Source organism: Mauremys mutica, chromosome 4 (genome assembly GCF_020497125.1).
Source record: "Mauremys mutica isolate MM-2020 ecotype Southern chromosome 4, ASM2049712v1, whole genome shotgun sequence".
Taxonomy (NCBI): domain Eukaryota; kingdom Metazoa; phylum Chordata; order Testudines; family Geoemydidae; genus Mauremys; species Mauremys mutica.
The window spans coordinates 8,415,902-8,440,963 of NC_059075.1; the positions used below are offsets into that span (position 1 = coordinate 8,415,902).

At 48.3% G+C, this 25,062-nt stretch overlaps 1 protein-coding gene across 2 annotated transcripts in view; it reads right to left on the minus strand.

Annotated features, from left to right (window-relative positions):
- Window positions 1-7,150: 7,150 nt before the first annotated feature.
- Window positions 7,151-25,062, minus strand: part of TXNDC16 (thioredoxin domain containing 16) — a 63,182-nt gene continuing 45,270 nt past the window's right edge. For both annotated transcript variants that reach the window (XM_045016615.1, XM_045016614.1), the window contains 5 exons: window positions 15,564-15,648; window positions 13,814-13,952; window positions 13,293-13,453; window positions 11,539-11,729; window positions 7,151-8,066 (listed from right to left, as the gene is read on the minus strand). In XM_045016615.1, coding sequence (XP_044872550.1) covers window positions 7,774-8,066; window positions 11,539-11,729; window positions 13,293-13,453; window positions 13,814-13,952; window positions 15,564-15,648 — 869 coding nt within the window. In that variant the 3' untranslated portion in view covers window positions 7,151-7,773. The remainder of the gene's footprint in view (window positions 8,067-11,538; window positions 11,730-13,292; window positions 13,454-13,813; window positions 13,953-15,563; window positions 15,649-25,062) is intronic.

Consider the following 25,062-nt stretch of genomic DNA (forward strand, 5'->3'; position numbering starts at 1 on the left):
CATTCTCTCTGAAGCACCTGGCACTGGCCACTGTTGGAAGATAGGATACTGGGCTAGATGGCCCACTGGTCTGACCCAGTATGGTCTTTCTTGTTTTATAGTTCCCTGGCATTGTAAAGCTCATGATGGTGCCAATAGCACAGCCTGCTTGTGAGCAGAGATGGACACCCTAGCAGTAGTGGTGCAGAATGAGGTAGAAGACAACTGGGAGATATTTTAATCAAAAGCAGGGGTGTAAAGGATCTGGGTTCAGAGAGGCCTCCAGGATGGGGAAAGGGAGTAGGCTGATCTGGAGTAATGTTCCCCTTCCAAGCAAGGAGCTCTGCTCCACATGGTTACACTGCTACTCCCCTGTGGTTCAGAAAAGCTGGGCGGGGAGGAGTGGGACAGATTGGACTCCCTCGCCATCTCCCATTGGCATGAGATCTCTAAAGCCTCCAAGCAACGGTACCTGACAGTCAGTGAAGCGAGACAGAAACGCAAAGTGCTGCCTCAGCCAGGCCAGCAACGGGGAGAGGTCTCCAGCTCATTGGGTGGAACGCAAATCTCACTTGTGTACAACGGTCTCCACGGTTTTAAAGTGGTTTTATCCAATGCAAGAGTCGGGATCTCAGCAGGAGGTCAATGCAGGGTATCCTTCGTACAGTAATTGGGACGTGCTGAGCTCACGATGGGTAGGCCTGGTGACAGGGCTGGGCTAGGCTAGGGAATAGACTGTAATACAGACTCAGCACACGGAGTCCTCAGGCCAATTTAAAGGGGAAAGTCAACAGACCCCAGATACTGAAACTCCAGTTCATTTCAAGGTCCCGCTCCCAGGCGCTCTGTTCTGGAAAGCAGTTATCATAGAATCACAGAATCGCAGGACTGGACGGGACCTCGAGAGGTCAGCTAGTCCTCTTCTCTGCACTCCTGGCAGGACTAAGTATTATCTAGACCATCCCTGACAGGTGTTGGTTCAACCTGCTCTTGAAAAACCTCCAATGATAGAAATTCCATAACCTCCCCTAAGCAATTTATTCCAGTGCTTAACCACCCTGACAATTAGGAAGTTTTTCCTAACGTCCAACCTAAACCTCCCTTGCTGCAATTTAAACCCATTGCTTCTTGTTCTATCCTCAGAGGTCAAGGAGAACAATTTTTCTCCCTCCTCCTTGTAACAACCTTTTATGGACTCGAAAACAGTTATTATGTCCCCTCTCAATCTTCTCTTCTCCAGACTAAACAAATCCAGTATTTTCAATCTTCCCTCATAGGTCATGTTTTCTAGACCTATAATCATTTTTGTTGCTCTTCTCTGGACTTTCTCCAATTTGTCCACATCTTTCCTGAAATGTGGCACCCAGAACTGGACACAATACTCCAGCTGAGGCTGGAGTAGAGCAGAAGAATTACTTCTCATGTCTTGCTTACAATACTCCTGCTAATACGTCCCAGAATGATGTTTGCTTTTTTTTTGCAACATTGTTGACTCATATTTAGCTTGTGATCCACTGTAAGCCCCAGATCCCTTTCTGCACTACTCCTTCCTAGGCAGTCATTTCCCATTTTGTATGTGTGCAACTGGTTGTTCCTTCCTAAATGGAGTACTTTGCATTTGTCCTTATTGCATTTCATCCTATTTACTTCAGACCATTTCTCCAGTTTGTCCAGATCATTTTGAATTTTAATCCTGTCCTCCAAAGCACTTGCAACTCCGCCCAGCTTGGTATTGTCTGCAAACTTGGTAAGTGTACTCTCCATGCCATTAGCTAAATCATTGATGAAGACATTGAACAGAACCGGACCAAGAACTGATCCCTGAAGGACCACTCTTGACATGCCCTTCCAGCATGACTGTGAACACTGAAAACTACTCTCTGGGAACAGTTTTCCAACCAGTTCTGCACCCACCTTGTAGTAATTCCATCTAGGTTGTATTTCCCTAGTTTGTTTATGAGTAGGTCATGCGAGACAGTATCAAAAGCCTTACTAAAGTCAAGATATACCACATCTGCCACTTCCCCCCATCCACAAGGCTTGCTAGCCTGTCAAAGAAAGCTATCGGGTTGGTTTGACACGCTTTGTTCTGGTGATGGAAGGTGCGCTCCAAGAGCAAATTGGGATCCGGGTGCAGTGCTAAAGCAAACCAGCAGGGGTAGTCTGAACTCAAAGGAGGACAAAAAGTAGCCTGTTTCCTCCACTGAGGCTGAACCAGCGGGCCTAACTCATTGGTAATGTCCAGACCGTTTACGAGAGAAAAGATTAAAATGCACATGAAGAGAAGGTGATCGATAGCACTCCAAGGTTTCCCTGCAAAACCAGCCACCCTATGCCAGAGTAAAGGAAGCCTGGGACTGCGGATGCTTTCCATGCCTTTGACATGCCTGCCCAACCAATTACTCCTGGAAAGCTCTTTAAACATGGAGAGCACAATGTAAGTGCCAAGTATGATCACTCCTTCCTGGAACAAGTGCCTCTGCAACTGCTTTCCCCTGCCTGTCTCTGGAAAAGAAATCCCCACCACATTGTACAAGCGAGCAGAGGCCTTTTCAAATGTCTAACAAATGGTGTTTGAGCCCAGAGACTCAAATAGACCAATCAGGTGCTGGAGGGACTTTAATAGATACTTTTGCCAAGTAAGTTGATTTTCATTTTATGAGGATCACATCATTCCTTTTGCATGTTATGTATTTTATCCTCTGACTCTCACCTTCATCTCAATTCAAAGACACAAAGGAATGCTCCCGACTGGATGAAAGTTACCAGCTTTATTATGTCCCAGGAAACTGCACACTGTCAAAAAAGAAAAAAGTGTTCACTGAAAAGACCTGAAAGGTCAATATCACGTGTCTCAGGCGCACATAATATCAAGTCACAATGCCCTACACATGCAATTCTCAAACACGACATCCTGGAAAATACAGATCTGCGGCTTAAACAGATGAAATTACACTTTAATATTCAATGTTCAAGAAGGAAACGGATAGAATTGATGCTCACTGTAGTTGTGCTTCATTTAACTTAAATGCGTCAATACACACATCACACAAAGCCAACACACACAACCTCATTCCATTCCCTTGACACATACAGTGCACTGAAAAGGATTTCTGTTTTGAAACACGACATGGATTCATTCTGCATCTCTCTTAATGCTATTCCATTGCAATGTAAGCCCAGGAATAGCAGAACTTGAGTGAGCTGATGCTGGGTTTGTTAAAAACTTGAGCATCTCCACTCATTTGTAACCCTGGTTAGGAATTGTTGAATCCTGGGTCCCAACCTAGGGCTCCTGCATCTACACTGCATTATGTGTGCCCAAGTCCAACCACCCATATCCCAAAATTCCTAGCATCCTCCCCAAATAAGGGGCGATTCTAGCCCTTTGTTTGTGGTGCAGCATGGGAAAACTTGACTGTCCACCAAACTTGACTGTCCAGAGAACAAAGAAAGTTGGCCTGTGGGATACTTTTGGCAGACTCCCAGAGCACGAGTCCGGTGGGGTTGTGTCTATGCTGCAAAGGAATACAGCTAGAACCCTGCATCCCAGCTTGACTCAGGCTCAGACCCTACATCCCTGGGGGGGTCCTGGGACCCTGAGTCTGAGCTTTGGACTAGCGTGATTTGTGTTTAGACAGAAGGGGAGTTAGCCTTGAGCCTGAGTCTGGACTCTGGGGTTACACTGCCGTGTAGACGTACTAAGGATTCAAGACCTCTTCCTCTTCCTGCAAACACAGTATTTTTTTTCACTCAAAACCACCTGAATGGCTTGGGTTTGTCAATGATTTTTTTCTCTTGCTGCTGTGTCCATCCATTATCCTTCCCTGGGATTGCTTCAGACACAAAGCAAATACATTAATGTAACCCAGAGCCCTTTTGTCAGCTGATGAAGAGAACTCTGACGATAACCAAACATTGCAGCCGTATACATCAGACATCTGAGGAGTTCTCTCCTGTATGCACGGATCAGGCTGGTCTTAAGTTTTCTGCTGGTGTCGGAAAATTCAGTAAAGCTTCTCAGGTAAAAATCCCAAACTACACTGAATAATCTAACCTGTTTTAGGATGTGATACGGTGCTCCTCACTCAGGCAAAACTGCCACTGACTTCAGTGGGACTACTCAGGGCGCTGATCCTGCAAACCCTTCTGCACAGGGTCAGCTTTACTCGGGTGCGTGGTCCCACAGCACAGCTACTCACCCGAGCAGTTAGTCATAGATTTTAGGGCAACTGTGATTATTCAGACTGATCCCCTGCGTAACACAGGCCATAGCATTCCACCCCGTGATTCCTGAACCAAGCCAATAACTTCAGAACAAGCCAGAACAAGACAGCCAATCTCGATTTAACATTTAGCACAGGGACATTTCCTGGATCTGGCCCAAAATGAATAGTGCCAGCCTCGGATCTTAGTATTTAGATTCAGTTTGGTGTAGATAAAAGACAGCAGCATACCTGGACTGGGGCACTTGCTGTCATGTAAACTTCTCCCTGCTCACACACAAAGGCTTCATTGCCATTAAATGTGCATTGGACAAAGAGGGGGATATTAATTGCCTTCATTCCCTTTGGCCCCATTTAAAGATTTCTCGCATAGGCACCTCAATAATCCCTCGCTTTTTTCTCTCCAAGAGCTGTGAACAGTGCATGGAATTTCCCTTCCTGGTTGTGCCTATGAACCAAGAGTGAAGTTCATGACAGCAAAGAGCCTAAACTGGGCATAATTTAAAGCCTCCATAAGCCTGGAGGTCTTGAGCAGCGTATAGGGCCTTGTTTGGGGGGCGGTGAAAGGTCCACTCCTGCTCCCACTACCGTCAGCAGTAAAACGCACTTAGATTTCAACAGGATCGGGCCCAAGGTGGCAATTGTTGGGGTGTAACTCTGTGTATCGTGGCTATGCCAGCAAGCTCTCCCTGCTGCTAGCAGAGAACTCCACATGTGCTCGTGACCAGCAACCAGCCAACTCTCTGTATAACTTAACTTACATTTATTCATCTGAATGTGGGTTATTGCAGATTATGTACTATATGTATCTTGTATCAGAGGGGAGCTGTGTTAGTCTGGATCTGTAAAAGCAGCAAAGAGTCCTGTGGCACCTTATAGACTAACAGACGTATTGGAGCACGAGCTTTCGTGGGTGAATACCCACTTCGTCGGATGCATGTATCTTATGAGTTTTTAAACAAGCTTTGTACCTGTAGATTATCTAAGCACTATACCCCGGAGCCGGGAGGGAGAGGCGCCTCGCCCCGTCGCCGCAGCCCCGGGGCCGGGAGGGAGAGGCGCCTCGCCCCGTCGCCGCAGCCCGGGAGCCGGGAGGGAGAGGCGCCTCGCCCCGTCGCCGCAGCCCCGGGGCCGGGAGGGAGAGGCGCCTCGCCCCGTCGCCGCAGCCCGGGAGCCGGGAGGGAGAGGCGCCTCGCCCCGTCGCCGCAGCCCGGGGGCCGGGTGGGAGAGGCGCCTGGCCCCGTCGCCGCAGCCCCGGGGCCGGGAGGGAGAGGCGCCTCGCCCCGTCGCCGCGGCCCCGTTGCCGGGAGGGAGGGGCGCCTCGCCCCGTCGCCCCGGCCCCGGGGCCGGGAGGGAGAGGCGCCTCGCCCCGTCGCCGCGGCCCCGGGGCCGGGAGGGAGAGGCGCCTCGCCCCCTCGCCGCAGCCCCGGGGCCGGGAGGGAGAGGCGCCTCGCCCCGTCGCCGCAGCCCCGTCGCCGGGAGGGAGAGGCGCCTCGCCCCGTCGCCGCAGCCCCGTCGCCGGGAGGGAGAGGCGCCGCGCCCCGTCGCCACGGCCCCGGAGCCGGGAGGGAGAGGCGCCTCGCCCCGTCGCCGCAGCCCCGGAGCCGGGAGGGAGAGGCGCCTCGCCCCGTCGCAGCAGCCCCGGGGCTGGGAGGGAGAGGCGGCTCGCCCCGTCGCCGCAGGCCCGGGGCCGGGAGGGAGAGGCGCCTCGCCCCGTCGCCGCAGGCCCGGGGCTGGGAGGGAGAGGCGTCTCGCCCCGTCGCCGCAGGCCCGGGGCTGGGAGGGAGAGGCGCCTCGCCCCGTCGCCGCAGCCCCGGAGCCGGGAGGGAGAGGCGCCTCGCCCCGTCGCCGCAGCCCCGGAGCCGGGAGGGAGAGGCGCCTCGCCCCGTCGCTGCAGCCCCGGAGCTGGGAGGGAGAGGCGCCTCGCCCCGTCGCCGCAGCCCCGTCGCCGGGAGGGAGAGGCGCCTCGCCCCGTCGCCGCAGCCCCGTCGCCGGGAGGGAGAGGCGCCTCGCCCCGTCGCCGCAGCCCCGTCGCCGGGAGGGAGAGGCGCCTCGCCCCGTCGCCGCGGCCCCGGGGCTCGGGGAATTGCCGCAGTCCCGCACACCCCAAGCTCTCCCATCACCAGCCCCCACCTCACCCCACTGCCATCTTCCAGGCCCTCCCGTGGCCAGGCCCTTGAGCGCAGTGCGCATGCCTGCGCGGCTCTGCTAATTAAGTGTGCGGCCTCCCGCGCAGCCATGCCCCTTAGAGGGAACGCCGATCACCACCACCGCCAATTGTAAAAGGGAAGCAAGCGCCAAAGGGATGCTGCCTTTTTCCTGGGCAGTACGTCTCCCAATCTGGGAGAGGATGTGAAACAGATCTCCCAGCATCCGGAGCAGCCTTGGCTCTCCGGCCTGGGGCGCTGCAGACTCTGGATGCCTTTTGCACAGCTCTGAAGGGCTGTCCTGCCGCGCTCTCCCGCCCTAGTCTGCTCAGGTCGCAGCCCGACTAGTCATCACGGGAGGAACAGTGACGTGACTGGTGACGGCTGCCTGCAATCTGCCAGCAGGGAGCCAGCCAGTTTGTACGTCGGGGCCCATCCCTGCTCAGAAACAGCAGGCGATGGATTCAGCTGAGCAGCGCTAGCAGTCACACACAAACATGTCAGGGAAAGCCAAGACCTGGGAAGTCCAGTGTGTTTGTCTTCCCCGCTCGGCTCCCCTTTTCTCAGGCCAGCGCCACACGCAGCTTTTGTACCGATGTCACTATTTCCGGGAGGGGGGCGATTTTTCTACCGACATAATTATACCCGTACAGCTCCTAGCTGAAGTCGACGTACTTAGACCCACTCATTGTGGTGTCTTCACTGCAGTGAGTCGACTGCTGCCGCTCCCCCGTCGACTCCGCCTGCGCCTCTTGCGGCGCTGAAGTACAGGAGTCGACGGGAGAGCGCTCGGGGGTCGATTTATCGTGTTTAGACTAGATGCGATAAATCGACCTTTGCTGGATCGACCGCTGCCCACCGATCCGGCAGGTAGTGTAGACATACCCCTAGTGTGGACACACTTATACTGGTGTAAAGGTGCCTTATGCTGGCGTAATCACATTTATACCAGTATAACTGCACATACACTAGGCTTTAACTAGACTGGGATAGTTTGGTGTGTGGACAGAGCCCTCAGCAATAGGAATTAGCTTGTTCACACATCCTGATCAGCTTGCAAAATGCAGAACGCCGGGCTATTTCCCTTCCTGATTTGCCATGAAACGCTATACAATAGGTCAGATTTAAGTGGAGACCTGACGGATGCTCCCGCAGCAGCCAGGAACATTCTCAGAGCCCAGCTGCGGTAACACAGATCGTAGCGCTAGACAAAATGACCTGCGCTTGATCGGCTTGGAAATTGGGCTTTAAACCGTAATCCTGCTGCGGCCTTCACTCCACAACCAGTTTCTCACACAACCACATCCCTTTTGGTTTTAAAGAATCACTATGACCATTTTAATCATCGAATCTGCATGGGTGAAACATCCTGGCCACCCTTCTAACGGCCTTCGTTAGCACCCGTATGCTGATTGTTGCCATCACAGCTCTGTGTGTCGCTTGGGCGGCTTCTCTCTTCCTGCGAGTCTTGGGACCGTGCCACGCAAGTCTCTCCCTGGCGACTGGCCTTCCTCTGCTTCCAGCCCCGGTTCTTCCACCTGCTCCTCTCGGACCGTCGACTTCTCTTCAGAGACCTCTTCTGCCTGCTGCAGCTCATCGGTGCCACCACGACTATAAACTGTGTGCACTGTGAATTTAGGCAGGGTGGCCTCCATCATACGTAAGAAATTGTAAGCAGGAAGAGGAGGCTTCCAGGCTTCATCAGACAAAGTAGCTGAGAAGAGGATACAATCAGAAGTTAATGACTGAGGGTTGGGACACAACGGATGGCAGGTAGGTCCAGATCTTGCACTGAGAACTGCACGACCCTATAGACCTCTCACTGTGCGATTCTCAGTGCAGGCCAGGGCCTAGCATTTCTCAGTGGTTTGAGCATTGGGCTGCTAAACCCAGCGTTGTGAGCTCAATCTTGAGGGGGCCATTTAGAGAACTGGGGTAAAAATCTGTCTGGGGATTGGTCCTGCTTTGAGCAGGGGGTGGGACTAGATGACCTCCTGAGGTCCCTTCCCACCCTGATATTCTATGATTCTATGATAACAGTTTGGCCAGAGCAGTTTCAGTCAGTTATGGAAATCACAGTTTCACTACAGTTTCCATTACCTACTCAGGACATTTGTTTTTCTCAGGCCTGGAAAAAATTTGTATTTTTGAAACTGGATTTCTTCTTTAAACAGGGCCTTCAAATTGAGGACAATAATACAGTCATTTAACAAACACAATATGCAGTCCTGGCCCTTTGAAATTCCTCCTGTAGTAGAGGAGATCTCTTGCCCTCCAAGGTGAAGTCCAGTGCGTAAGACTGTGAGTGCCTATAAAAAGTTCCCAAAGGGCTAGAGGAGTTTTAAAGGGACAGGACTCTAAAGACCATCTTCTTGTTTTGCACATGAGAAACTGGATTTTTTTCAAAACATCTCCATTTCCCCCAAAAGTTGTGGGTTTTAAAAAAAAAAAAAAAATTCAAGCTTTGCATCGCATTTATCCCCTTCCTTCAAACCATTCTGTCCCCAGAAAGATTTAATGCAAACCAACAGGCTTTGGTTATGGTGTGTTATGTGTATTGTGTTTGACGTGTATTACGTATTGTGCATTACGTTCTTATGTGTGCAAATAAAGCTCTTTGCTTCAAAGTTATTTTTGCTCTTCTAGAATTGCTGCACAAGGGAACTACGCTGAGCTTATCTGACTAGAACCAGAATGGACCCACCCACCATGAAAGCTGTTTTGTAAATCTTCACCTTCAGCATTAAGTATGTTGAAAAAGGTAGACAGTGGATGTCTTGTCTATTGTTCTGACTATAGAAGAGAGGACGAGTATTGAGACGAATCCTTTGTTCTAAGTACAAAGGAAATCTCCTTCCTGTGCATTAGTATGTCACAGCTGAACAGGGAGGAGGTGGAAGTCACATCTGCCATCTGAAGTAGTCGGGACACCTCTGACAATAATATTTAAACAAAAGCTTTCAGTGGGGACTTAAACATGTGCTTAAAAGCTCTGTTGAACTGGGGCCTGAACTAAGAAACGACTGACTGTCCTGCTGAACTAGGTTTCTACAAAAGGAAAATGCCCCAAGAGAAATATCGTATGCAAGGCATAAACATATGCACAGAAGGTGAAACTGGGACTTACAGGCTGAAAAGGGCTTAAGTGGGACATCACTGGGACACTGTCCTTGCTCTGCCCATGGGTGAATTCTACACACAGGCCCCAGTCCTGCCATGAGCTGGATGTGAAATGAACGACAAATGAAAAGCCCACGCGATAGAGAAAATGATCTCTTCAATATAAGGTGAGCAGATTCAGATTGTTTGTACAGAGCTGAGGAAACACAAGAGATTGACCCGATACTGGTGTCATTTAGGGCCTAACAAGATTGGGAGATTGGACAGAAAGGTGAGAAACTAAGTGTTACTCTGCTGACAACAGGAGGTAGGAGATCATTATCTTGTCCAAGAAAAGTACTGAAAGGAAGTGAGGTGGATCTGTTTCCATTAGATAAGAAAGGTTCTTACGCATGTTTTTAATGGTAATTCCACAGTTTGTGGGGTTAAAGCATGAGATACATTAGTCTTGGGACTCTTTCCAAACTAAAATTTGATGCAGTTGTTGAGGGCCTTTTATTTCCACAAAAGCCTCACCTATTACCACAGTGTGGAGCTTTGTCTCCCTCTAGTTGCCGGACCACGTAACAGCTTTATGAGTGTGCCGCTGCCTCACGGTGCACACACCAATTCTTAGCTCAGGAAGTAGAAGCCCATGTTTTTAGATCCCTCGGTCCGGAGTTCAATCTCCACCAACAACCAGTCTATTACCAGGAAGCAGTAGCAGACTCATAAACCTAATATGGGGCCCTGCCACTAGAGGGGGACAAATTGCCAAACCGTCTCCAGGGGTTTAGCGCTTCTCAAAACGTCTCAAATTCTGAAATACTGCGACGGAAGAAAGGGACGTGTATTTCAACAAGAATGTTGGCAAAAAGCGTGTTCCCTTGTCCAAACCGCTGTACGTAAATCGCACTGACATTGCCAACATCTGCTGGGTTTGGATAAGTCGGCTTTAAACAAGCACTCTAGAATCCACTCAAACCAGCTTATCCAAATTTTCATTTGGAAAGAGTCGTACAGGAAGGGTGCTAGATGTTAGCACTCAGGTTCCATCTCCTGTTTGCCTGTGCCATCCCCGCTATCAATCAACCCCACCACTACACCTATCGCCATAGGATCCAGGTGCTATCCTGAGCTCAACAGTAGTGTAAAGAATATAGCCGTTGGTTCTGTAGGCATTGACTGGAAATGGTTTGGAAATCAGGATCCCTAAGGAATTATTCCAGTGCAGAAAAAGACTCCACTAACCAGAAACTACTCAGAGTACATTGGCATGTAGAGATGTCTTTAGCTGTGGAGGGAAAGAGATTTGGGGACAACACATGGTAGATACTATGTTAAAAAGGGATGTCCACAATCTTGTTATTGGCCACTAGGAAGCTAACCCAAAACCCACTGGAGTCTTTCCATTGACTTCAATGGGGTTTGGATCAGGCCCTAGATTATCTCCTCAGAAAACACCTGGTTTTGCCCCAGTTTCATTAACAATCCATCAGGATTGTATTTCACGTTGCTCCACAATTGAGTGTTAGTTTAGTGATTGTGAGTCTGATATTGTTGTAGGGACGAATTATGAAAAGTGTTTTGGCTTTTTCCACCTCAATTCCTGAGTCACACAAGCCACTGAACAGTTACCAATAACGACAGTACTCCATCTTCAAAGAATTCCCAGTACGAGGCACCAGATCCCTTTCCAGCGATACTGCACTTTGCCAGTAAATGCACGGGCAGGCTGCATGCCTAGCACTGAAAGTTCCTAGTATGAGAGCTGGGGCAGACTCAGGAGGCTTTTCACTAGCAATCAGCATTAAGAAAGCCCAGTTCTCAATAACAGGGGTCAAATACAGGTTTGTGGCTTATTGCAGAAAACTGATGGCAGTTCAGAACAATTCCCCCCCAGCTCTGGACAATAAGCAGCCCGCAAAGCACAGCACCTCAGCCTGCAGAATCCGAGTTGTCTTTTCTGGCTGGACTATTTGTGCTTTGGCTCAAGCACAGAATAACTGAACTTTCCCATCATTAAATAACCATGACAGACAACTGAGCGCGGGGCCTAGAAGCATCAGACAAGCATGCATACTTACCGCTGGGAATCTCGAGCCCGGCTTTTAATTTCTCGAGCCAAGACAAGACGTTCGTTTCGGTGACGGGTTGGTCTGCAGGAAATGCGAATACTTGACCGCCGGAATGAAGGTTCACCCAGGCAAGAAGAGGCAGAGGAGGTGGAGTGCTGAAATACGCCTTCAGGACTCCTCTGCCGACAGGAGTGTTTTTCCTGTAGAACAGATCAGATTGAACTTGGTCACTAACACGTAAGCAATGAGACAGGAATAGGATGTCCCCATTTGATAGGAACAAGCCCGATATTCAGGGCTTTTTCTTATATAGGTGCCTATTACCCCCCACCCCTAGTCCTGATTTTTCACACTTTCCATCTGGTCACCCTAGACAGGAATGAGTAGCAAAGGCTAGATCCTGTGAGGTGCTGAGCGCTCTGCCCTGATCCAGCAAAGCACTTCAGCCCGTGCTTAACTTCAAGCCTGTGGCCAGATGCACTGAGGTCAATGAGATTACTCATGTGCTTCATGGTAAATGTGCTTCAGCTGGATCAGCCCTAATGTGTCTGTGTGAGAGTGAAGTGTGGCCCACTGTGTAGGGGCGTGGTGTGGGGGGAGGGTTAGGGGGCAGAGGTGACTTCACTCCTGTGAAGATGATCAGCATGAGTCTTATGAACCACTTAAGGCCTACGCTGAGTGCTGCCTAGGAGTTGGGCTGGTTTTCTGCACAGCAGTGAATTTCACCCTGGAAGAGGATGCATTTTACTAGCTATAAAGCAAACAGGCATCTCCTTCCCAGTCTAGCCATTTAAACGACACAACCTTTTCCTCTTTGAAACAACACTTCTTCCTTCCAAAAAGGTGAATTTTCTTTTTAAATAAAGACCAGTGGAGGATCAGGGGCAGGGAGAATTTGAGAAGGCCAAAAATTCCAGGGGCGCTTATATACCGCACATTACTGGCAACCAGCTTGTTTGCCCTTAAAAAAAAAAAATGTGCGTTCCCCATCAGCTAAATGACTCCCCGCCCCGCAATACAGTTCTCAATATCAGAGCACTTTCTGATTCATTTATTTTGGCACCTCAGGGAAGAGAAAAAAATGCAGAGAGGAACAATTAAAAATAGGTCGGGGAGGAGATAAAAATCTTCCCTCCTGCAACTCTGCATTTCTTGGCTGTTATCTTTGCTCTGTTTCACAATTTGGTTGATTGTGGGGGCGGGGCTGGTCCCTTCTTTTGCTTTAAATCTTTCACTCCTTCTTTTGAAAACGTTCGGTTCTCTCCCGTACCCAGCCCTTCATTGCATTGTTCACGAGTATTTTCACGTTAGTTACTCAGAAAGTAAAATCAATCAAATGAACTCCTTCAGCGAGAATTCATTTACCCTGTTCTCCTATGGGCGAACAATAAACTCCAGGGTCGCACCAGTTATCAGAACAAGGATAGGATTCAATTGATAGTTTAGTACTTTTCCTCGAACCCTGGCAGTCATCATTCAACCCTGACTGCACTTGGCTCTTTGGGTCACTCTCTGTTTCGCTGTTGTCCAGGCCTATGTTATTAAAGGCTTTAATCACTACTAAATAACTCAGCGTCAGCAGAGGAATATGGACGTAGGACTGCAATGGACGTCCTGCTTCTGCAGGCATCCTTCCCATGATTGCCAGTGAGTTCACACTGAATACCAGGTTAAAAAACCAGCTCGATGGTGTTTTCAGTAACAGCAGAACCATGCTGTGAGCTAGGTCCTGGAAAGAAGCAAATATATTTTTTCACGCTCACAAGTTCATCCAGCAAGCGAGAAACGCCTCGTGGCCTTTTCCATTCGCCAAACTCAACATTTCCATTCTCATGCTTCGATTTAGGCCTCCATTGTTGAACAAAATGAGTAAGGGTTTTTCCAGGCTCAAATAGTCAGGGAGATTTTCCACTGTGATTTCTGGCTGCAAGAGAACAAAGTGAGATGGGTTTTAGGGTGAAAGGATCAAGGCCAGAAGAACGCAGGGGCTAATTTTATGGAGTAGTGCCATTTATACCTTGGGTGGAAGCGGCTCAGATTATGGATGCGTTTAAAACGCCTGGAATGCAGACACATGAATCCAGCGGGTCTGTGGGTATGAAATTCACCCCTTTCCAGTGGAATGGTGCCAGGCCTAGGCACCAGTTAGATATAACCCCACCCTCCCAGCACTTGTTTAAACACATCTATGAACACATTGCAGATGGTCATGCAGTATCTCATGAACTCCCCGTGTAACTGAGAAAGTGCATTTATTTTTACCGTAAGCAGCAATTATACTTACAAATGTTTCCAGTAATTGGGATCTGATTGTCTGGACTATGTCCGGTGCACTCTGTTTTGATAGCGGGACGCTATCTATTCTGTGATCTCCACGCCTCGCTAGAAGCAGCGCTGGAAGAGGCACGGCATATTTATGGGCCCTACAGGAAAATGGCTTATTACAACAATTGAATGCAACATCTTACGCACGCAAAAGCTGCTGCAACGCACTGTTTATGTCCTTGGGGACTGGATTAAGTACACTGTGGGACAAGGCTGGGGAGGGAGAGAGACTTGAAGGCATCAGGGTCTCAGTCCTGTGAGATCCTGAGCACTCTAGGACCCAGCAAAGCACTTGAACTCTAAGCTTGACTCATATACTTTGAAGTCAGAAGGGACCACCGGGATCCTCAGTCTGGCCCTGACTTCGGTGGGGTTCCTTCTATGCTTCAAGTGCTTACGTGCTCTGCTGGACTGAGCATGGAGAACCCGATTTGCAGAGGGACTTCGGCACCAAAAGATGCAGATAGGTCCCTAGGCTGCAAACACCAATGTCAATGGGAGTCTGGCGCCTCGGTGCTTTTGAGAATACTACGAGGTGTCGAGCTGCTTCTTCGGACAACCAAATACCCTTAAAAATGTGTCCCTGGCTGCTCGGCCCCTCGCCGGAGCGAGCTCGAAGGCCCTGATTGGCTTTAATGGTGAGCGTGCAATGAAGTAGTTGGCTGAATCACAGCCTAAATGGGGGTCTATGTTCACCGGCCCCAATGGGAAGACTGCAGACTCCCAGCACAGAGGAACCACCTAGCGCCTTGTGTCTGAACACTGAAATGGCCAGCGGCCGCTCGCTGCAATATAGCAGAGTCAACAAGGATTTGAGCAAAGCTCTCCGGTGGCTTTAAAACTCTAGAAAAGGGCTTCCCTTCTATTGGTTCCCAGCCACATGGATTTATAGCAAAGAAACTCGTGGGAGCCAGGGTATAAACGGAGATAGCTGCCCTTTTGAAGGCTGAAGGAAAGGGGTCTGGAGGGACAGCCATGGACTTCAATGGGATTTGGATCAGGCTCATTCTGCACAGGAAGCCGGGGAGAAATAAGCAGCTAAAAGAAACCTACAAAGGGAAAAAAGGGAGAGGGAGACTTTTTCTTTTGCTTCTTTCTGATGGATGAAGAGGGATGAACATTTTCTCCACCCCCCCACACTACTCTGAAAAAGGGGAGGTTCTGCCTTTTTTTTCTTTTTTACATTAGCAGTTTGGTCTTGCCTGCCCCAGATGATTCTGGGGGTAGAGAACTAGCAAGGCTGTGAGATGACAAGGAAGCGAAAACTTAGCAACTGAGACTGGGGAAAAGATTCCTTCAAACAGAGACATAAAGTGACTTATCCAGGAGGTCAGTGGCAGAGCCAGGAGAGAATCCAGTTCTCCTGCATTCCAGCCCAGTGTCCTCTCATAGTTGTCTATCATAAGAACACAAGAAGGGCCAACCTTGGTCAGACCAAAGGTCCATCTAGCCCAGTATCCTGTTTTCCGACAGTGGCCAGTGCCAGGTCCCCCAGAGGGAATGAACAGAACAGGCAATCCATGCCCTGTCACCCATCTCTGTTTACAGAGCAGTGCTGGCCCTCTCTACACTATGGCTTGTACCTGTATTTGAACAGTTACGGTAATGCCCGGTCAGCTGGAACGTTGTCCTTAAAAAACAATGGAATTCACTGAAGTGCAGATCAGTTCATATTCTTACCAAAAAAGGGAAAAACCCCAAACACTTACAGAACCAACGCATCATCTTCAGCATACAGTCCTGTTGTTACATATCCTCTGAGCACGTTTCCTGCTTCGACGAAAGCTTCCCTTGCTGTAAAAATACATAAGTAAATAAACATCCCAAAGAAAAGTGCATTTTTTCCTTTAGCCCTCCGAGAGGGCAGTTGAGCGCTGGAACCGGTTTCCAAGGGAGGTGGTGGAATCCCCGTCTTCGGGGGTTGTTAAGAACAGGTTGGACAAACACCTGCCAGGGATGGTCCAGGTTTACTTGGTGCATTCCCTTCCAGCCCTGAATTTCTATGATCAGACCCCACTGGCAGCAACAGCAAAGTCTGGGGCAGGGACTGTCTTTTTGTTCTGTTTGTACAGCACCTAGCACCATGAGGTCCTGCTCTATGACTGTGACTCCTAGGTACGATGATGATAATAATAATAACAATAATAATACAAACAATTACCAACAATATGTAGTACCTACATCCTGATGGAAGGCCAATACAAGCACATTGTCTTACTGATGTTACATTTACGCACCTTCAAATCCAGCAAACTAATTCCTTCAAACTTGGCTTGACTTTTAAATCTTGGCGAGACCCTTCCGAATTAATTAATTATTATTATTTATGTGGACTTCCATAGCTCCAAAGAGCCCCAGTCATGGACCAAGACTGCACTGTGCTAGGTGCTGTACAAAAACTGATCAAAAACATTTACAATCTCAGGCACAGGTCACCGTTTAATCAAAAGAGGGCAGTGTTGCAATTTCTATCTTGACACTTCCCTGAACTGTAGCTGCTGCAAAGATGTTCTAGGCCATTAACGCAGAACTCCGGAGGCCTCAGTTCAGGGTGGCGTGGGTTCAGAAAACTGTTTATCTAATTAGAACATGTAAGTTACACTGGGGGGTGAATCTCCTAACCGACAGGTCTGGTAGCGACAGATCAAAGTTCTTAAGGCTCTATTGCTCAACCCAGCAGAGTCTGGAATCGCTGCAGACTGAGTAGCCCCCATTTTTCTATCTCCCCGCCACACACACTTAAAAAACCCTCCAAACATGACAGCTAAATGCAAAAATCCAGCATTCTTTCTTGATTAAAGGAGAGAATTCCTACACTCAGGAGAAGCCAGGAATTTCCAAAACTTAAGACTGCAACTTTAACCCAGCCAAGTCACACATATGTAGCTTTTTATAATCCTCGTTAAATTTTAAGACTCAAAATATTCGTTTTTGGTTTCAATATTTACCACAGAAGCAGCATAGCCACTCCTATGCATTCAAAAACCATGAGTCAGGCCCTGATAAATCATGAGATTGGGTTAATAATAATACATGTGAGGTTCTCTTTCTTTGCCTTCTGTTTATGAACTTTTAGGGAACACTCAGGTCACATTTTCATGCTCTTCTCTTCAATCACGAGGGCTAGAAATGCTCTTATTATTCTTTAAAGGAAAGCTGAGATGCTCACATAAATCACATGACTCCAGGAGCTGGGGCTTACAGTAAAGCCACCAGATATCACAAGCCTCATGATAAAATTGTGAGACCTGGCCGTACTGTAATATAGTTAGCATGCACAACATGGATGAATTAAAGTGATAGGTGCTACCTTAGTTTTTGGAATTTCCTCATCTTTGGCCGCTTAATCAAACAACTTTAACAAAGCACCAGTGGTCAGGCAAAACCAAAATAAGCCTCAAAGAAAGAGCTGCTTTAAAAGGGAAGGGCAAAAAAGATCAGCAGCAAACGGAGCTGAACTGCCCCCTCCCATTTTTATTTTATTTTTTGTCAGATAATATAAACAAAATACAGGGACTAGGTCGGTGAGGTGATATCCTTCATCCACCATGTCTCTCTAATATCCTGAGACCAGCACGGCTACCACAACAATCCATAAACCAATACAGTCATGTTAGTGGGTTCCAAAGAGGATGGATCGAGACTGTTCTCAATGGTACCAGATACAAGAAGCAACAAGAAGCAATGGTCTCAAGTTGCAGTGGGGGAGGTCTGGGTTGGATATTAGGAAACACTATTTCACTAGGAGGGTGGTGAAGCACTGGACTGGGTTACCTAGGGAGGTGGTGGAATCTCCATCCTTAGAGGTTTTTAAGGTCAGGCTTGACGAAGCCCTTGCTGGGATGATTTAGTTGGGGATTGGTCCTGCTTTGAGCAGGGGGTTGGACGAGATGACCTCCTGAGGTCCCTTCCAACCTTGATATTCTATGATTCTACGATTTTCTAGGAAGTGTCCAGGCGGACACAAGACATATAGACTCCAGTTCAGGAAAGTACCTAGGCTGGTGCTTAAATCTAAGCCTATTTAGGACAGCATCCAAGCAGGTGCTTGGGACTTGAGCATGTGCTTAAGTGCTGCCCTACATAGGCAGGGACAATGAGGATGCTTTCTTGAATTGAGACTGTGCTCAGCTGAACCAGATTTTGATGCATTCCTCAGGTTGCTTGTGGCCTGGATCGTCCCCCTCTTTCGTGCGCCTCTGTTGAGCCTCAGCCTTTTGGGGGCTGTTGGAGGCAGAGCCAGAGCTGCCTGCCTATCCCACGGCTGTAGTTCACTTTTGAAGTGATCACTGTGGCAGCCATTGAGTTTTCTGTAGGAACCAGAACCCTTGAAATGAACGTGGCTCCTCCAGAAGATAATGAACCCTACCAAAAATAAGTGTTGTCTAGATTCATCGTCAAACGTTAAACTGGGTTTTGCTTTAATTCCCACAGAATCTGATCAGCTCTTCACACCTACGGCCCTCGATAAAGTTTTGATGCTTGCCTAGAATAAAAGCACCTTGGAACAACAGGGAGAGTAACTGCCAAGGGAGAGAGCGCTGCGTCCTACACAAAGTTTCACTGGAAAAAGAAACTTTGAGCGTGATCCAGTAGTGAAAGTTCCCAAATATCAGCCGTGTCTTATGAAATCATCCTCTATCCAGCACAGTATGTCTAGCCTCTTGATGAGGGTCGCAGTGACCTCTAGACATCAGTCAGCTGCTTGTAAATTAAAAATACTGTTGTGACTCTTCACCGCAGCAATGGAAAAGTTCCACGACCAACCCCTGTAGGTTTTACGTGTGCTGTATTTTTAAGTCTCCTGAAAGATCATAATTGGGAGGTAAATGTATTGTAAAAGAGACATGGCATAATAAACTGCAGTGGCACAAATTATGCCCCGTTGCAGATAGGTGTTCGTTATTTGCTGCTGGCTCAAATATCAAACATAGTTTAAAACATTATCCTGAGAAACAAAGAATAGTTATAGCTGTAACAAGTGTTTTGTTCTATACCCACCTTCATGGCGCTGCGCCAAACAGGATGCGTGACAGGCTCCTTTTTCAAACCTGTGCAACCCTCAGATTTCGTTTGTAACCCTCCTTACTCCTTTTGCAATTCATGAGGTTTCAGCTTAAACAAACATTTTACCACTGCCCAGCCAATGCCTACTCTGTGATCACACAATGCGGATAAAACACGGCATCAGACGCATCAGTCATTTCCAAGGCAACCGGTGCTATTGACAGGTAGCAGATGACAGAACAAGGAGTAATGGTCTCAAGTTGCAGTGGGGGAGGTTTAGGTTGGATATTAGGAAAAACTTTTTCACTAGGAGGGTGGTGAAGCACTGGAATGGGTTACCTAGGGAGGTGGTGGAATCTCCTTCCTTGGAGGTTTTTAAGGTCAGGCTTGACAAAGCCCTGGCTGGGATGATTTAGTTGGGAATTGGTCCTGCTTTGAGCAGGGGGTTGGACTAGATGACCTCCAGAGGTCCCTTCCAACCCTGATATTCTATGATTCTATGATTCTATATCCAAAGCAACAAAGAGATAACTCCATATTATTTGTATTACAGTAACACCTAGAGTGGGGGGGATAGCTCAGTGGTTTGAACATTGGCCTGCTAAACCCAGGGTTGTGAGTTCAATCCCTGAGGGGGCCACTTAGGGAATCTGGGGCAAAAATTGGTCCTGCTAGTGAAGGCAGGGGGCTGGACTTGATGACCTTTCAAGGTCCCTTCCAGTTCTAGGAGATTGGTATATCTCCAATTATTACCTTATTACCTATAGGCTCCAACCAAGATCAGGGCTCCATGGTTGCAACTACAATTCATAGGACCTCACCCAGAAATCTCCTCTATGCCTATGGCTGCAGCCCAGAATCCATGGGGCAGGAACCATCATTGTGTTCTGCGTTTGGTCTGTGCCCTAGTGCAATGGGGTCACGGCCTATGTCTGGGGCTCCTGGGCACTTCCACAATACCAATAAATAATAATCATAGTGGTAGTCGAATTACGGTAGCACCTGGCTGCCTGAATGGAGATTGGCACCCCATGCTGTGCAAACACATAGCAAGAGAGCTCCTGCCCCTACAGTCTCAAGACAGACCAAGGCTGCGACACAAGAGGTATCATTTAATTCAGCAACGCACTGAATTTTTAATAAAAACCCTAGTCCTCAGGGTTACCGAGAAAAGCTGGAAAAGGTAACCCCCACCCCTCCACCTCAAACACCAGGCAGGAAATCAACAGAACTCAACATGTATTGGCGTTTTTTTAAATCTCTTGATTTTTTTAAGCCAAGCTTGTGATTTTGGGGAGATGTTTTTTGAACTCTTGGGCCTGACAACACTAAGCCGGACTCCAGCCATGGCATTTGTGCGAGCCTGGACTCCATTGTCTGCAGCCCCCGTTCAGTATGTCTGCACTGCAATAAAACACCCGCGACTGACCTGTGTCAGCTGACTCAGGCTTACGGGGCTCGGGCTGCGGCGCTCTAAAATTGCAGAGTAGATGTCCGGACTTGGACTGGAGCCTGAGCTCTGTCATCCTGCAACGGGGAAGGTTCCAGAGCTTGGGCTCCAGCCCAAACCCGAATGTCTACACTGTGATTTTATAACCCTGCCGCCTGAGCCCCATGAGCCTCAGCCCCGGTGTTTTATTGAAGTGTAGACACACCCCCTAAGCACACATGGTGAGGGGGATTCTCAGCCTCTATTCTCACTCCCTTCAGATTTCAGTCCTCACAAGCGGCCTGAGCCCAAGCCCAATGAAGTCAATGGAAAGACTCCCATTAACTGGCTTCAGATTCAATGCTGCATGCAGGCCGATAAGCCCTTCATCCCATTCCCATAGGCCCACTGAAAACCCTGCAGTTAGGCAGCGTTTCAACTAGCAGTTAGTGAGCCAGGAACTTTGTCAAACACAGTCAGAGTCTTACAGGTGCTTCCTAATTACACAATGACGCCAGTATTTAAGAGAGCATTTTGTTTCCAGTGTACTGAAAGAATCAACCAACTTTTGGTATCAAATCAAGTTAATCTTCTATGTGATCTCCTCCAATTTTTCCAGGAAACTTCTCTGCTATTGTTCTTTAGAGACATCCCGAGGGGCTTGTCTGCATGGGGAAATTTGCCAAAATAGTTGTACTGGAATAATTATTCTGGAATAAGACCATTCACGCAGGGGTTTAGAGCAAAATAACGATAACTATTTTGGTACATTTCCCCCTGTAGACAAGCCCTTAGGAAAACACTTATTGGTCCATTGAATGATTATCTAATAATACAATTTCATTGAAAGTGCATTGATTGTTCTTTTGTTTATAGCTGGACATCTGTTAGTCTAACTTCAGCTCCTCGAAAAACCAAGCCTATGACATCATACACTATTCTGGAGTAAAAGTCTCATGAGAAAAACATCCAGAGACATCTTCATTCTGCTAAGGAAAGAGGCGAGCTTTCCCCTGCGTCAGGAGACCTGGGATCTGCCCCTTGCTCTATTTCCGACTTCCTCTGGAATGTCAGGCACGTCCCACCCTTTTTTGGACGCAGTCATTCATTTTCAAGGCCTCGATTTGTGGGCCCCGCCCCGATGCGCTCAAAACTAGAAGCGGCTTTTGAAAAGCTGGGCCTTATGCTCAGTTTCTAAAATGGAGATGACAGTGCCGACCACCATTATAAAAAATGCTTAGGTTCTACTGATGAAAATGACCCAAAACCCATCGGAGTCAGTAGGTGCCTTTCCATTAACTTTCATGGGCTTTGGATCAGGCTCCATAGCGGGGTTAAATACTATTATTACTTACCCTATTGTTTGAAGATGGTAATGTGCCTTAACTATTGCCCATCAGGCCTGTACCTTTCATTCTATTACACTCACGTTGTGCCCTCGACACATTTTTACCCCCTTCTGTAAGAGCGCGGCTTGTGCGGGTGCATATCTGAAGCCAGTATGAAGTGCAGTACAGAAAACAGTGCTATGGAACAAGATGTAACCAATCTGCCTCTGGCAGGCAGATTCTCTTCCCAGCTCCAAGCATCCCTCTTTCTGCTTTCCGGGCGGAGGCTCTCAGATTTCCAAGCTGGGTGAAGATAACTGACAGGATGTGGGGTCAAAAGGCCACTAGTGTTCAGTTTGGCTTTGACGGGGGCATGGCGAGCCAGGCTATTTCTTGAGCTGTTTTTGAGGGGAACTGTGACTGCTCATTCTCCCTTTCCGGGTTGATTTATAGTCATTTAACTCTGTCACATTAAAGTCAGGGCTGGTTCCATTTAGAAACACCACGCACCAGATTGCCTCCTCTCCATCTGCTGATGGAGAGGATGGAAACCCAATGGATCCTGCCATGGGGCTCGGGAAGGTGCGGGAGGCGGGTACTGCTTGTGCCGGAAGACCCATCCTTTCTTCAGACATCCTGGAAGCCCTTCTGCAGAGATCTGGTTATGGAGGAGGGGAAGGGGTAGAATGGGGTTCGTGGGAACCAAGTGAGAAAACGGGAGCAGAACTCAACCTGCAGAAATGTCAGCGCAGAGTATTATTTCCCAGTGGCCAGGAGAGAAGATCACATGTTTTAAGGAAGATGCCGGAGGTCCATGCAAAAGAATGCACATGCTATTGTGCACCTACCGCCTGCACATACAAATCGGGTGACTGGGGTGCCAATGGCTTGTAAGATGCCTAACTAGCCAGTGGATCCAACTCATTTGCGTGTGCAGTCATAGCAATCTGACTCACTACCCCTCCTCTTGACCCTGAGTCCTCAGCGTATACAATTATTAAGAGTAACCACCAAAACCTCCCCAAAGATTTTCAGTGGGTCCAAGCACTAACCACTTCCAAGCCTGCTTAGCCTGTAAAGTAAGATGACCATCAGGAATTTTCAGTTGTCCTATCTATTTAGCTTAAGGTTTAATACCACTGTCCATAAGTACAGTGGCTGGACACCTTCCATGTAAAGTTATTAGCAACAGTGAAGTCCCTGAGGATTTCACAGAGTCACTGGCACTTCTCCCTTTATGGGGTAGAAGCTCTGCTTGGGGTAGGTTTTGGTTTTGATTTTTTAAAAATTTATTAACGTACTTTTGGTTTCGTTTGTTCCAGGAGCTGGGCAGATTGTGGGTTGGTTGAGATTTGCTGGGCAGAAGGGGGGAAAGGTATTCTCACAGTTAGAAGGCCTTTTTGAAGAGGAAGGGCGTGTAGCATTTCCTTGAGATCATCAGTCTTTGGATTGGCCGGACCTTGATTCTCCCTGGAAGTTTGTTCCATAGCTAGATCTCCTCAACTGAGAATGCTTTGTCCTTGGCTCTCACGCACACTGCCGTGATATCTGTGAGCTGCATTGTCCTAGAGGAACTCTTCAATCTACCTTGGGGTTTATCCATTAATTGAGCTGAAGATTAGGACAAGGCTTTAAACTGGCACCAAAAGCTGACTGGGAGCCAGTGGCGGGACAGGAAGATGGGCCTGATATGCACTAGTATGCTCACTTCTTTCCGCTGCTCTACACCTGCAGGTTACTGCATCTCTCATAACTTATTCATTCCACAAGGCACGTATGCCACTGCAGCCGCATATTCAGAGAGTGTTCTGCCATGAGCATTAATGTTCTACCGCTTTCTGCAGGGGGTGGAAAGATCAGGAGGGTGGTTGTTTGTAAAGCTGAGCATGATGCAGAGTTCACACCAAAACTTGACACACACAATCCTCACATCTACAGTTGTGGTTTGATCTCCCTGGCTCCTTCTTACTTATCATTCAATCAAACCTACCTTCCTTCTCTCACGTACCCAGTTGGTGTAGCATAGCTCGGTATGACGTTTGGAAGGGGAGGGAAGGAAAATAATATAGGTGGTTACTTGTGGCCATAGTAACTGAGTGCCTATGCTGTTACGTTTAAACCACCGGTACTTGAGTTCACAAGGAAATCATGCGTTCTACTCTCAGGACGGTGGACGTGCAAAGGACAGAGTTAAAAAAACAACAAACCCTTCAGGCTGAACTTGAGTGATCCACATGCAAATAACAAAAAGTGTTAACACTGTGTTAACAGTGCAAACATCTGTCTCACCCTCGGGTTACTCAGACCCACCAAGAGATTATCTGGAGACTCCCCCACAACACAGACAAACCCTTTGTGTGACTGGGTACTTGGGTTCTTCTGTTGCTCCATCCCCTGCTGGCTGGAACCCTGCAGACTCAATGTAGCTGGTTAACAAAAGAGCTGGGCTTGTTTAAAACGAAGGCTGCAAGGGGATCTGATTGCTCTCTATAAATACATCAGCAGGAGGAACCCCAGGGAGGGAGAATTGCTTGCTAAACTAATGCGTAAGGGGGTCACAAGAACAAAGAGGTATAGACTGTCCGTGAGTAAATTTAGGCTGGAAATCAGAAGGGTTCTACCCATCAGAGGAGGGAGGTTCTGGAACGGCCTCCCAACAGGAGTAGTGGGAGCAAACAAACAATCTAACAGGTTTCAAGGCAGATCTTGACACATTGATAAATGTGATTATTTCCTGGGGCTGCCTGCGACAGCTGGGGCCTGGACCCAATGAGCCAGGACATCCCTTCCAATCCTATGTAACGCCACCCTGCACGTAAAGGGAGGCCTTCCAGGTGATAATAATAAAACACCTACCTCTTACAGAGCGCTTCTCATCAGTAGATCTAAAAGCACTTCACACAGGAGGGCTACGTCATTAGATAGAGAGGGAAATGTAGATACAGAGAGGGGAAGTGACTTGCCCAGACTCACCCAGGAGGCCAAGCTAGGAACTGAACGCAGATCTTTTGAGTCCCCGTCCTGTGCTCCAGCCACTAGCCTACACAGAGCTAAAGAGGGCATGAAAGTCTGAAAGAGTGGGCCAGGCGGCAAGTCAGAGGCCCCGCAGAAGGAGCCCTAGGGGTAGCCAAGCTAGGAGAGGAGGCATGGGCTGGAATACAGGGGGTATTACAGGGAATGACTGTCAATAAAGCCAACCCCAAGAAACAAGCGTGGTTTAACCCTCTTCAGCACATACAGCCTTTATTCTGGAGCAGGCTGGAAAAAGCCATTAGGCAGGAGAATATTCAATCCCAGAAGGTGCATGTCTTGGGGATATTAAGAACTGTGGGACACAGAGCTAATAAGGCAAGTGCCATCTCCATTTTACCTACAATGCCCGCACTGCAGTGCTACCTGGGCATTTCTCGCAGAGTGCTGCTACGTGAGGAATATGTGCGATCC